Source organism: Antennarius striatus, chromosome 6 (genome assembly GCF_040054535.1).
Source record: "Antennarius striatus isolate MH-2024 chromosome 6, ASM4005453v1, whole genome shotgun sequence".
Lineage (NCBI taxonomy): Eukaryota > Metazoa > Chordata > Actinopteri > Lophiiformes > Antennariidae > Antennarius > Antennarius striatus.
The window spans coordinates 25,827,177-25,839,854 of NC_090781.1; the positions used below are offsets into that span (position 1 = coordinate 25,827,177).

The 12,678-nt window shown below is 45.3% G+C and overlaps 2 protein-coding genes across 2 annotated transcripts; one reads left to right on the plus strand and one right to left on the minus strand.

Annotated features, from left to right (window-relative positions):
* Nucleotides 1-247: 247 nt before the first annotated feature.
* On the minus strand, nt 248-4,697 carry LOC137596242 (major histocompatibility complex class I-related gene protein-like). Its single transcript, XM_068316560.1, has 5 exons — nt 4,469-4,697; nt 3,298-3,561; nt 1,115-1,393; nt 666-968; nt 248-589 (listed from the first exon to the last, which is right to left on the minus strand). Exons 1-5 carry the CDS (start codon nt 4,524-4,526, stop codon nt 351-353), a joined length of 1,143 nt encoding a protein of 380 aa, XP_068172661.1. The 5' UTR covers nt 4,527-4,697; the 3' UTR covers nt 248-350.
* A 1,442-nt stretch (nt 4,698-6,139) lies between these two features.
* Nucleotides 6,140-10,179, plus strand: LOC137597227 (homeodomain-interacting protein kinase 1-like). Its single transcript, XM_068318255.1, has 10 exons — nt 6,140-6,338; nt 6,970-7,151; nt 7,249-7,437; nt 8,029-8,210; nt 8,295-8,418; nt 8,505-8,621; nt 8,867-8,929; nt 9,013-9,182; nt 9,270-9,358; nt 9,452-10,179. The coding sequence occupies exons 1-10, from the start codon at nt 6,230-6,232 to the stop codon at nt 9,601-9,603; spliced, it is 1,377 nt and encodes a 458-aa protein (XP_068174356.1). The 5' UTR covers nt 6,140-6,229; the 3' UTR covers nt 9,604-10,179.
* The last annotated feature ends 2,499 nt before the right edge of the window (nt 10,180-12,678 follow it).

A 12,678-nucleotide genomic window follows, 5' to 3' on the forward strand; every position in this document is an offset into this window, starting at 1 on the left:
AATCTTGCAGCACATCATTCTTTGATTTCTCCGTTCTCTTAAGTAGAGAAGTCTTTATCTCATCTAATGTCTCACCATTTCCTTTTGTCATCTTACAATAGATATTCACTGTCACCAGCTGAGTTACGTTCTATTGACCTGAACCCTGGATGTGAAATAATCCAGGCAGAAATCAAGAGGTGAATTCATCACTGACTCCCAGCCTTGTGATGCCGTCGATGGAGGAATCAGACGAGACACGTGGAAAATGTGTGACTTTATTGTAAAGCAGAATTAGTTCTCAAGAGAAACCGACCAGCAGAACAACTGAACCCAACATTCATCTAGTTAACTAGTTAGATGTGCAGCGACTAGCAGAGTTCCGTGGTGCCCTCTGGTTCCGTGGTGCCCTCTGGTTCCGTGGTGACCTCTGGCTGCAGTCTCTCAGTCAGCTCAGGGTTGTCCTCAGGACGTGGACGATGAATGTCTCCCTCACCTTTCCTCCGTCTGTAAAGCTTGAACCCAACGGCAGCCATGAGGACCAGGACCACAGCAGCCATGATGATGATGATGAGGATGATGATGATGGGGGTGGCGTCAGTGGGCTCCTCTGTGGAGCAGAAAACAACACGTCACAACCTGCACAGCAGGAGCAGGTCAGAGACCAGCATCCGTTCCCAGCTCACCCCAGTTGGTCCAGATCTTTCCTTTGTCCAGTCTGGTGACCAAGTCGTCCTCCACTCCCAGGAGCTGGAACACACAGTCGTACCTCCTCCAGTCTTCAGGGGCCACCGACGAGAGGTTGAGGTCAACGCTGGTCTGGAAGGTCCCGTCATGGTTGGGGAGGATCTCTCCGTGGTCCACCTCCTCGTGAAGCTCCTCTCCGTCCCTCCTCCAGAAGAGCGCGGCGCCATCGGGGTAGAAACCTGTGGCGAAGCAGCTGACTGGAGAGGAGGGGGTCTTCTGGAGGAGGAACACTGAGGGGAGCTCTGGAGGAGGACCAAGAGGAAGACGTGAGGCAACGACAGGGCGTGTCCCTGTGTGTTGTTGGTGTTTGTTGTTTACTGATGGTCACAAACACAACACAAACATGGAGGTTGTTGGTTTGAAGCTCCATCAGGTCATGTGATCCTACCTGTTCTCAGCAGAGAGCTCCTCCCATATCCCAAATACTTCCTCCCCCACTCAGGACAGTCCTGCGTGAAGTAAAGCTTCAAGTACTCCAACCTAGCTCTCTGATCATTCCATCTGTGTTTGGTGGCGACGGCCTGTGGACTGGGAGCGATCCACGTCTCCGTCTTCAGGTCCAGGACCAGGAAGTCTTCTCCATTATAACCATACTGATGAAAACCAGTAACCTCTCCAGTCTCATCGTCCCACTCACAACCACCCATCACCTGGAGAATATGACCACCTGAGAGAGAGAGAGAGAGAGAGAGAGAGAGAGAGAGACATAACACCATCACCATAGAGACACCATTCGCTCCATTCTATTATTGGATGGACAGAAACACTTACTCTTGTGTAGACGGTGTAACCTGAAGGAGATCAGTGACTGTAAAGTAGTGGTAGGTGAGAGTGTAGCCAAACAGCATAGGATGGTGGTGTGTAGGATGACTCTGGTGGTGAGGAAGATCAAGAGGACAAAGACAGAGCAGAAGACGAAATGGTGGAAGCTGAAAAAGGAAGAGTGTTGCATGACTTTTAGGAAGGAGTTAAGACAGGCTCTGGGTGGTCAGGAGGTGCTTCCAGATGACTGGACAACTACAGCTAATGTGATCAGGGAGACAGGTAGGAGAGTACTTGGTGTGTCATCTGGAAGGAAAGTAGATAAGGAGACTTGGTGGTGGAATGAGGAGGTACAGGAGTGTATACAGAGAAAGAGGTTAGCTAAGAAGAAGTGGGACACTGAGAGGACTGAGGAGAGTAGACAGGAGTACAGGGAGATGCAGCGTAAGGTGAAGGTAGAGGTAGCAAAGGCCAAACAAGAAGCTTATGATGACTTGAATGCTAGGTTGGACAGTAAGGAGGGAGAGACTGATCTATACCGGTTGGCAAGACAGAGAGACAGAGATGGGAAGGACGTGCAGCAGGTTAGGGTGATTAAGGATAGGGATGGAAGTCTATTGACAGGTGCCAGTAGTGTGATGGGAAGATGGAAAGAGTACTTTGAAGAGTTGATGAACGTGGAAAATGAGAGAGAACAAAGACTAGAAGAGGTGACTGTTGTGGACCAGGATGTAGCAAAGATTAGTCAGGATGAAGTGAGGAGGGCACTGAAGAGGATGAAGAGTGGAAAGGCAGTTGGTCCTGATGATATACCTGTAGAGGTATGGAAGTGTCTAGGAGAGGTGGCAGTAGAGTTTCTGACTGGGTTGTTCAACAGGATCTTAGATAGTGAGGAGATGACTGAGGAATGGAGGAGAAGTGTGCTGGTGCCCATTTTTAAGAACAAGGGAGATGTGCAGAGTTGTGGCAACTACAGAGGAATAAAGCTGATGAGCCATACAATGAAGTTATGGGAGAGAGTAGTGGAAGCTAGACTAAGGGCAGAAGTGAACATTTGTGAGCAGCAGTATGGTTTCATGCCAAAACAGAGTACTACAGATGCAGTATTTGTGGTATTGTATGAGGAAGTCTGGAGTGGCAGAGAAGTATGTTAGAGCGGTGCAGGACATGTATGAGGACTGTAAGACAGTGGTGAGGTGTGCTGTAGGTGTGACAGAGGAGTTCAAGGTGGAGGTGGGACTGCATCAGGGATCAGCTCTGAGCCCCTTCTTGTTGCTATGGTGATGGACAGGCTGACAGACCAGGTCAGACAGGAATCTCCATGGACTATGATGTTTGCAGATGACATTGTGATCTGCAGTGAGAGCAGGGATGTTGTTTGGTCTAGAGACAGTGTCACTGAGGAAAAGACAGGAGACAGAGCTGGAGGTAGCAGAGATGAAGATGCTGAGGTTCTCTCTGGGAGTGACCAGGATGGATAGGATCAGGAATGAGTACATCAGAGGGACAGCACATGTTAGAGGTTCTGGAGATAAAGTCAGAGAGGCCAGACTGAGATGGTTTGGACATGTCCAGAGGAGAGATAGTGAATATATTGGTAGAAGGATGCTGAGTTCTGAACTGCCAGGCAGGAGGCCTAGAGGAAGACCAAAGAGGAGGTTTATGGATGTAGTGAAAGAGGACATGAAGGTAGTTGGTGTGAGAGAAGAGGATGAGAAGACAGGGTTAGATGGAGGACACTGATTCGCTGTGGAGACCCTGAAGGGAAAAGCCCAAAGGAGAAGAAGAATAGTACCAACGTAAACAAACCTGATTGGTTTAAAAGCTTTTTTAAAGTTTCAATGTTTCCCTTGAGGACGTCTTGCTGATGTACACAGACCCCAGTCTGTTCTTCCCAGTATTCTGGATCATCTGCAGTGACTTTGTCCATCCAGTCCTGTCTGGGTTCTGCTCTCTTGGTGTTACTGTCATAATGAAGCATCAGGACGTCATCAATCAACCCAACAACCACAAACTCTGGGAAGTTTGGGACTCCAGAAGATGCCGTGTAGAAAGTCTTCAGAGAGTGAGTCGCTGAAAGAAAACGCAAGGTCATGGTTAGTGTTCTCTAAACCGCTGACTCATCTGATCTTCCTGCACGCAGAACCAACAAGGAGTCCAGTCCAATGAACCACAAACCCGACCAAACACCAACGCGGTCTGACAAACCGGTCCTGGAACAAACTGGTCCTGGAACAAACTGGTCCTGGAACAAACCGGTCCTGGAACAAACCGGTCCTGGAACAAACCGGTCCTGGAACAAACCGGTCCTGGAACAAACCGGTCCTGGAACAAACCAGTCCTGGAACAAACTGGGCCTGGTCCCACGCTGGACCCTGGAGGCTGACGCTGATTGATACCCAGGAGGTCTCTGGTTCCTGATCAAATCATCAGGTCCAGAAACCTGCTCCAATTGCGCCTCGTTACGCACGCATACAATCAGGAGCATCACATCCCCTCGTTACACGCGCTCTGCGCAGCGCGTTCTGGACTCAACCACACAAATAATTCCCAAACATTTCCCCAGTTCAACACTTGTTCGGTCCACAAAACGACCCGCAGAAGTCCCTGAACGCAGCAAAACCTGCGCGCAACAGAGGCGCTAATCCAGGACGCGCCTGAGAGGCAGCTGAGTGGGAGGAGTTCCACAGCGGGAAGATCAAAGAATCAACAACACAACAACAACAACAACAAACAAAGGCTGGGTCCCACCCTCCGGTCAGAGGTCATCCTGAACTGGACGCGGAGCGGGAAGCGCGCAACAGACGAACGGATCGATCGATTTGATTTGGTGGGATTGTCACGTGATCAAAGGAATGTTTTTAGGAGGAGCTACAGACTCTGAAGCCCTGACGACACTCGCTGTCATTCCCCACTTCCTGGTTACAGCAGGTCAGACAGACACCGAACTTTTTCTCTTATTGGAATCACGTGACCTCACCTCCCGCCGCACCAGGTACACCTGTTCCCAGGAGCAGAAGCAGAACCAAGGTCGTCATGGTGACCAGCCCACAAGAGGCTCTGATGAAGCTTCCAGTCCGACCACCGAGGGTGCAGTGAGGAGAAACACGGAGAGCAGCGGACTTCCCCGTCCCTCTGAGCCAATGGGGATCTAGCCTGAGCAGTGACGTCACCGTTGTGAATCGAAAGTGAAAGTGAATTCTGCTGGTTTGAAACTGGGTCAGAGGAGGGGGGACACGCTGGAGCTGGTTTCAGGGTCTCAGTTCATTCCTCCTCTGAAAGGAGGATTGGATCTTCTGCTGCTCACACCTTCATCACCAAGAGAGCTTCTTCAGCACCAGCAGGACATCAGATCAGCTCCGTCCTTCAGGACAGACGTGTCTGAGCTGATTGGGAGCTGTGGGCTGAAGACTCCTGGAGCGGCAGAAAGGTGACACCTGTTGATGTTTGATCAGCTGATGAGTCTCCTGTTCCTCTGCCTTCACTCCGACACAGGAGATCCAATGTCCTGGTGACGCCTTCATGTCCACAGCATGGCCAGGTCTGAGCTTCTTCTGTCTCCACGGCAACAGACCAACGACAAGGAGACACCCCGTCAGAGTAGAGACAGTCCATCAGGGTAGAGACAACCCAACAGGGTAGACACCCCCCCATCAGAGTAGAGACACCCCATCAGAGTAGAGACACCCCATGAGGGTAGACACCCCCCCATTAGGGTAGACACACCCCCATCAGGGTAGACACACCCCCATCAGATGGAGCTGATAAAATGATGAAGTCTGCTTTATACACTCTAAAAAGTAAGGACAACACCTTTGAATTGAAAAAAGTAGTCAAGAACTGTTTTTACCAGAGCGAGAAGGAAAAGCGAAAATGCGCCAGCGGCGCGGTTCTGTCCAGACTTGCCATATATGGTCATGTTGGTTACATACAAGCCAGTTATCACCATCTTAATGGAATTATTCAGTTACATAAAATACTACTCAGTTTCATGTAAATTGCTGATGTAGCTGGATGAACCGGTTTAGCATGACTGCTATAGCATCAATGCCAATAGCGGCCATTTGTCCCCCTGGTAATGTGACCCCCAGATAAACTGATGAGCAGATGTGGGACTTCTGAAACTACTGAATGTACATCAAAGCAAGAAATGAAAGCTTGTCATCAAAAGTAAGAAAGATGGAGGGGGAAAAAGTCTTTGAAGGTGTTCTATATATGTTAAGGTCAATAAGGTCAATGTTTGCATTCATGATACCATGAACATTGTAGACAACATGACACCACTTCAAACAACATGCTACTAAAAGCAAAAAATAAATGTACAGAAAATGAAAAAATAACTCCAGTCATGCAAACATGGCTGCTCAAAGTGCTCTCTGGATTATTGGATGTATGTATTCTCTGGTTACTGGTTACATTAAAAATAATGTCTCTTCTTGGGTGGCATCCTCAAGCTCAGGGTTTCCTACCAGAGGCCTGGAGTTTGAAGGTTGTGGTCAGTTTCTTAAGTGTTGCTAGGGCTGCACGATTCTGGACTGAGAAGTTGTTCCTGGTATCTTCTGGAGTCACTCTTCCAGTTTGGGGGTCACTGCCCTAACCCTAACCACTGCCAACAGGGACTCCCAGGCCTCTGTTAGGACCAGAGCTTGAGTTATCACCAAATGTCTCTGAGATGTCAGAATCAGATCTCGTGAATTGAATCTGTTTATTCCAGGGATACGCTGACAAACATCCTCAGATTATGGAATTCTGGCATGAAATGAAAAAATTGCGACAGTTGGTGCTTCATGGCGATCTTGAAAAAATCTCTGCAAATCCTACACTGTGTAAAATATTGGATCGACAACCAGGTATTTTCACTTCAAACACGGTCCTGTGTATTTACTGTCAGTGTCAGTCAGTGAGCATCTCTATTAAAAGCCATTTACTTTCCGTATTTTCTGGACTATAAGCCGCTACCTTTTTTCACACAAACACGAGACACATCTGTCTGGAAGAGATAATACGCTGAAGAAGACAATACCGTAGTTTGATTGTGTCTTAAACAGACATTTTGCACATCGTGAATGGAAAACATGGAAAACACGCAAAGAAAGCCAAGTTAGAGGCAACCGATCTGGCTTTCGGAGTAGGAAAGCTGCTGTACGTAAGCTTGGCATGAATGAATTGATATCACGATGTTGTCACTAACAGCACTGCCTTACTGCCGTCTTACAGGCACCGTTCTCAAAAATGTGATCGTTAAAATGTTTAAAAATCTTTTCGTGCAAATATCTCACGTTACAACACCGCAACGCCTGCGACTTATACACAGGTGCACTGATTAGTCCGGAAATTACGATATAGTCCAAGAAAATTGTTAAATGTTTGTATGTGCCTACATATGTGCATGCTGTGTTCAATAAATTAATCTGAAAACACCGGCTTAATGTATTTAATTCAACATTAACTACGTGTCTTTTCTCGCACTAACATGGACAGAATCTAAGGAAGAGGATGCGGTATATTCCGTGAACAGCAGAACAGCTGAATACTCTGTTTTCCAGAAGCTTGGTGCCGGCGTCTTCGGTGAAGTGTTCAGGGGCCAAAACGAGAAAACAAAAAAGCAAGTGGTCCTGAAAAAGATGAAGGAAGATAGTGGAAAAAAACACATGAAAAGAGAGGTGGACTCCATGTGATTCCTATGTAACTCCGTTCATTCCCAGTTCTCATTCTGACTATGTATGATGACATGTTACAGTATGTCTGTTTCCTCCCCAGCTGTCTGTCTTAAAGTACTTGAAGAAGATGAACAAGGACAGCAAATACACCGTCGATTTCTTTGAATCGTTTGAAGATCGTGAAATTACTTTTCTAGTGTTCGAAAAGCTGGATGAGACTCTCTTTGACGCAATCGCTGATGACTGTAAACCAATGAGTCTTCGTGTGATTCGGCCAATAGCGAAGCAGGTTTGTATTCGTACCTACAAGAATGGAGGTTATGTTTACGTGGATGTTTTTTTCTTTGTCTCATGTTCTGGTTTTACGTCCCGTTTCAAAGCGTTGAGGTCTTGTAATTGTCAGTGTTCGTGTGTTCGTCCGTCCGTTCATTAGTTCGTCCACCAAATATCTTTGCAGCCGTTACAGATAAAAAGATGAAACAAAAAGCACATTATTCGGGCGGCAAAGGGAATGAAAATTCGATGATGACCTTGACCTTGAGAAAGCTGGGTCTAGGACAAATTTCATCTTTTGCACACTCGGGAACCAGATAAGATAGAAAGACGAGGGAGAAGGCCAGTGTGAGTAAGACCATAGATCAATGACCAGCAGTTTGTTGAAGAACAAAAGTAGGCTAATGCCTGACAGCATAATAATGGCATGTAAAGTGGATGCTAATGCCAGTTTAAATAGTGACAGCATTTTCAAAAGCTGCCTCTTGAGCTCAGATTCCAAAGTGTGTGTTTTTCCCGAGCGTCGGTTTTCGAACCATATGAACACAATCTGAACACAAACACTAGAAAGCTGAATTCCCCCAACTTGTCTTGTTTGTTCCTGCAGTTGTTTCTGGCGCTTGAAGAACTCAGGGCTGTCAATATCCTGCATACCGACATCAAGCCGGACAACATCATGTTCGTTGACAAAGCACATCAGCCATACAGGATCAAGTTAATAGACTTCGGCTTGGCTTTAAAAGCCAGCAAAGTCCAGCCAGAGATGGTCGTCCAGGCACCTGCATACAGGTATCCGTGCACGGTAAAACTCTTGCATGTCTTTTTGTTCGTCGCTGCCTCATGTTTGTCTTATTGGCTCTCGTCTTCCCTCAGGGCTCCAGAGGTTCTGCTGGGCCTTCCCTTCAACGAGGCCATTGATACGTGGGCCGTCGGCTGCACCCTGGCCTTCCTCTTCATGGCTCACCACCTGTTCCATGGAAAAGAACCCTATCTGATGGTAAACACACACCAGCAAGTGTACACAGACCTGATGATGACTTGATGTAGAATCTGTATTTATATGACTGAAATTGTAATCTGCAGACTGAGATTGTTGAACTTTTGGGTCAACCGAACGACCAGCTGCTCAGTCAGGGGATGTTCACCGAGGAGTATTTCATTCAGGATCAAGCCGCTAACGGCGCTACATGGAAGCTCAAGGTAGAGTGACCAAATTATTACAGTAATCCCTTGTTACTCACGGTTAATGCGTTCCAGGACCACCCATGAAAAAAAAAATCAGGTATATGTATGTATGTACATATTTGTATATGTGTATATGTATGTGTGTGTGTGTGTATATATATATATATATATATATATATATATATATATATATATATATATATATATATATATATATATATATACTTTTTTATGCTTTTTATAAAAATATTTTCCTTTAGTCACCAGAGGAATCAGAAGTAAAATGCAAAACAGTGATCAACCATCTGCTGGACCTCATGAACGTAGGCTGGTTTTGTTGCTTGAGATGAAACTGATGACGTAATTGCGTCTTTGTCAGCTGAAGTGATTCTCTTAACGGTTCCAGATTTACCCATCAAGTGGAGTTGCCGAATCATGGGACAGGATGAATTTTATTTTCCTACTGAAAGGGCTGCTGAATGTTGACATGAATAAGAGACTATCTGCACAGGAAGCTTTGAGGAGCCCATTCATCACGATGGAGCACCTGACCAGGCAATTTGAGGAAACAGACTAGTAAGTGTCTGTCTACAGGTAGAGGTTCAGGTGACGCTGAATGGGCTGATTGATAGATTCACTTACTAGTCTATCTAACTTTTCCAGTCTGACCTTGTCTCAGGAGACAATGAACATGTGTCCAACACTGTCAACAGACCAAGAAGGCAGCCTGGGAGACTTCCAAGTGTCTTCAGGTAGGTTTTTTCTCAGAAGCATACCATCTGATGCCAATAATGATCCTCAAACCGAGAGGATAAACTTAAATCTCTCTGACGGTCTCATCACAGGGAGTTCTGAAGTATTTCGCCGTAAGGATAAAACTAAAAGGAGGTCCTCACGTCGTGGTGGTCCCTTCAAAAAGCTCACAAAGGCATTGGGAGGATTCTTCCATCAAATCAAGACATGCTTTAGAAAAAAGAATCGAGTTGGCCCTGTGTAGCTGTGAATGAGCACGAAAGACGACGACCCCTACAGTTCTCCAGTATTTATTTATTGTTCTGTAGGAGACAATAGTCTTTTGGTCTCCTCACTTCCTCCTTATGCACCTCCTCTCCTTTGGCGATGCAGGACACTGATTCTCAAACACATGTAAATACATTCAAACTGCATCAAAACGTGTACACATTTACCTCAAGAAATCAACACAAATTAGCCGGAAAACATTGGATATGCTCCACGGACAGCGGCTAAATACTTAACTCTCTTTAAAAAGCCTTTTCTTAATTATGTTTATTTAACATTCTTATTCAAATATCTTATTTTTGAAATGCAATTATGAAGTGTGTTACAAATCAGTCTATAATTGCGCTAGTCCCTCCGTAAGTAACTTAGTTTGTACGCCTGCAATAAAGACCGTAGATCAAAGCACAAGGCGAGATCAAAGGAGAGTAGAGCAAGTCAGTTTGGCTTGACAGGTAGGTCGAATTGTGTATTACCTAACCCTAGGGGTTAGGGTTACACTACATGCTTTTAACTTTTTTGTAAATATGTATATTTGTTCACTTATTCATTTTGTCTTTTGTAAATATTCTCATTGTGACTACGTTCACAATGTTGTTCGTTTTCTCTTTAGTGTATTTTGGGGGGGTTTTCTCCCACATGTACAAAATAAAAACTGCATTCATTCATTCATTCATTCATTCATTCATTCATTCATTCATTCATAATGACCATAAATGAAAAACAGAATTCACTTAACTACAATGTGTGAAAATGATTGATAATTAGTTTTAGTAAGTCAATTTAAATGAAAACCAGTTGAATCCATTCATGTGCAAAACAATATATCAAAACAATATAGAATGCAAAAAGTTTCTCTGACTTTATTGGCAAAAAAGGATAAATTGATTTATATTTACCACTTTACTGGGTCCCCACAGATTCCTCTTGCCTGACATGAGTGTGCTTAGCAATAACATTGATTAATCCTGAACAGATCTTACCTTGATGTAATACGAGAACAATACGAGTAATACGACCTACCCTGACCTACTTTGAGGCTGCCCTGAGGGTGGTGCCTGACTGGCGCGTATATAGAAAGCCAGTGTAAGACCATAGATCAAAGCAAGTGCATAGTTAGATCACAGCACTAGCTTTGATCTACGGTCTCAGTCACACTGGCCATCTTCGTCTTTCTATCTTGTCCGGTTCCTGAGGCCCCGTCCACACGTAGACGGATTTTTTAGAAACACAACTTTTCTGTTGCGTTTACGCCTTCCGTCCACACGACAACGCAGATAACCAGAACGAAAACGCAACTTCTCGAAAACGCTGGCCGAGGTGGATTTTTAAAAAAACGCTGGGTCTGCGTTGTCGTGTGGACGGCGTGTCCGCAACTTTTTAAAAACGCTGATGTCTTGCCTGCGACGAAAACCTCTGTGACGTCATATTTATGGGCCCGTGTGTTGTGACAACAGAACAGAGGATTCCTATTGGATAAAGTTTGACTCAATACTGCCACCACATCGTTTGGCATGCTTATAGCCGTCTTCGAAAACGCACTGCTGCGTTTACGTGTCGACGGAGATTTTTTTGAAAACGCTGTCGTGTGGACGCGAATCGTTTTCGATGCGTTTTTTAAAAGTTGCGTTTTTTTAAAAATCCGTCATCATGTGGGCGGGGCCTGACTGAACCAAAGTATACATCGAACAGACGGACGAACACTGACTTGTTTTTTTTAACGATCTTGTCATCCGTAAATCATGGAAAACCGGAGCACCCGGAGTAAACCTGTGTAGTTAACAAAGCGCATCAAAAACCTCTGCATCTAGTCACCCATCACAATCATCTAGTTTTCAGCCAGGTACACTCCGGATGAGACGCCAGCTCATCATGGGGTCACCGGAAAGACAAACACTTTTTCGTGGGAAGCCGGGGTACCCAGAGAAGACCCACCATACTATCTCCCGGCCTTGGTCCTGGGGGCAGATACCCTTAGTTTAGGAGTGAACTCAAAACCTTCATCTTTGATAAATCTTACAAGTAGGATCAACATAGCGTCCTTTAGATGAGCTGCTACTGGCCTGGACGGCTGAGGGTATTTCCTGTCTCTCCCGTTAAAGGGAATCACATTAATGACTTTAGGAGCTTCTGTTTTTTCCCTTTCTTTCCCTTTTCTTGCCCGTAGTACATTGAACCTTCACATGCTTACAAGATACGGTTGCTATCAAGAATAGAGGACAAGTCAGTGACGCAGCCACCACGTCCCCACCTCAGCTGGATGTCAACTCCAGACCCTGTCCACCCTATTTCTGCCTCTCTCTTACCTTATCTACTTTTGTGCTTTCTACACTCGGCTGGTCACGGCGGAAGACCAGCTTCCAAGGTCTGAGTCTGCTGTCCGGATTCTGGGTCTGCCCTTTGGGGGCTGCTTGCTGTGGACGGTTCTGTTGGCCTTCGATCTTTGTGAGCTTTGTCATTAGAGGTTGAAAGTTTTTCTTCATTGTACCCCCTAATTTGTTATATCGATACACTAAATGTTTTTTTATAAGGTCTTTTTCTTCTTCTGATTCAACCGATACAACATGTTTCGTTACTACAGGTGAAGCAAGTGAAACAGATTCCAGCTGTGCTTCTGGAGCACAGGAAGCACTCGGTTCAGACATTTCTGATGCTTTTGATTGTAATCTTAAAGCCATCGATTTAAAACTTTCTGATGGTTTTGAATGTGATGGTGGAACAATTCGTTCAAAACTTTCTGGCATGTCGTCGTCAAACTTATCCTCTATCAACGCTTCAAACATTGATTTAATCTGTCTATCAAGCATCTCATCGTCTTTTTTGACTTGAGCATAATTTTTAGCTAGGTGGTCATATTCAGCTTGGAGCTTTCTGTGTTCTTTCATGTGGAATAAATGCAGCTCCTTTATTGCTTCATATTCACCGACGCTGTTTTGCATGATCAGAAATTTCTCATGTTCAAACTCTTTATTTCTGCTCTTCATCTTCAAGATATCCTTGTCCAGCAATTCAGTCTGTCTGTCCAGCTCTTCAAGTCTCTGACGCACCAATGTTT

Bases quoted from the DNA above. Each gene is read 5' to 3' on its own strand.
- LOC137597227 (XM_068318255.1), top strand. From the start codon at position 6,230: ATGGAATTCTGGCATGAAATGAAAAAATTGCGACAGTTGGTGCTTCAT. The intron at 6,339-6,969 runs GTATTTTCACTT...TAACATGGACAG, and splicing joins AATATTGGATCGACAACCAG to AATCTAAGGAAGAGGATGCG. The intron at 7,438-8,028 runs GTTTGTATTCGT...TTGTTCCTGCAG, and splicing joins TTCGGCCAATAGCGAAGCAG to TTGTTTCTGGCGCTTGAAGA.
- LOC137596242 (XM_068316560.1), bottom strand. From the start codon at position 4,526: ATGACGACCTTGGTTCTGCTTCTGCTCCTGGGAACAGGTGTACCTGGT. The intron at 3,562-4,468 runs GTGAGGTCACGT...GTTTTCTTTCAG, and splicing joins TGTACCTGGTGCGGCGGGAG to CGACTCACTCTCTGAAGACT. The intron at 590-665 runs GTGAGCTGGGAA...TCTGCTCCACAG, and splicing joins AAAGATCTGGACCAACTGGG to AGGAGCCCACTGACGCCACC.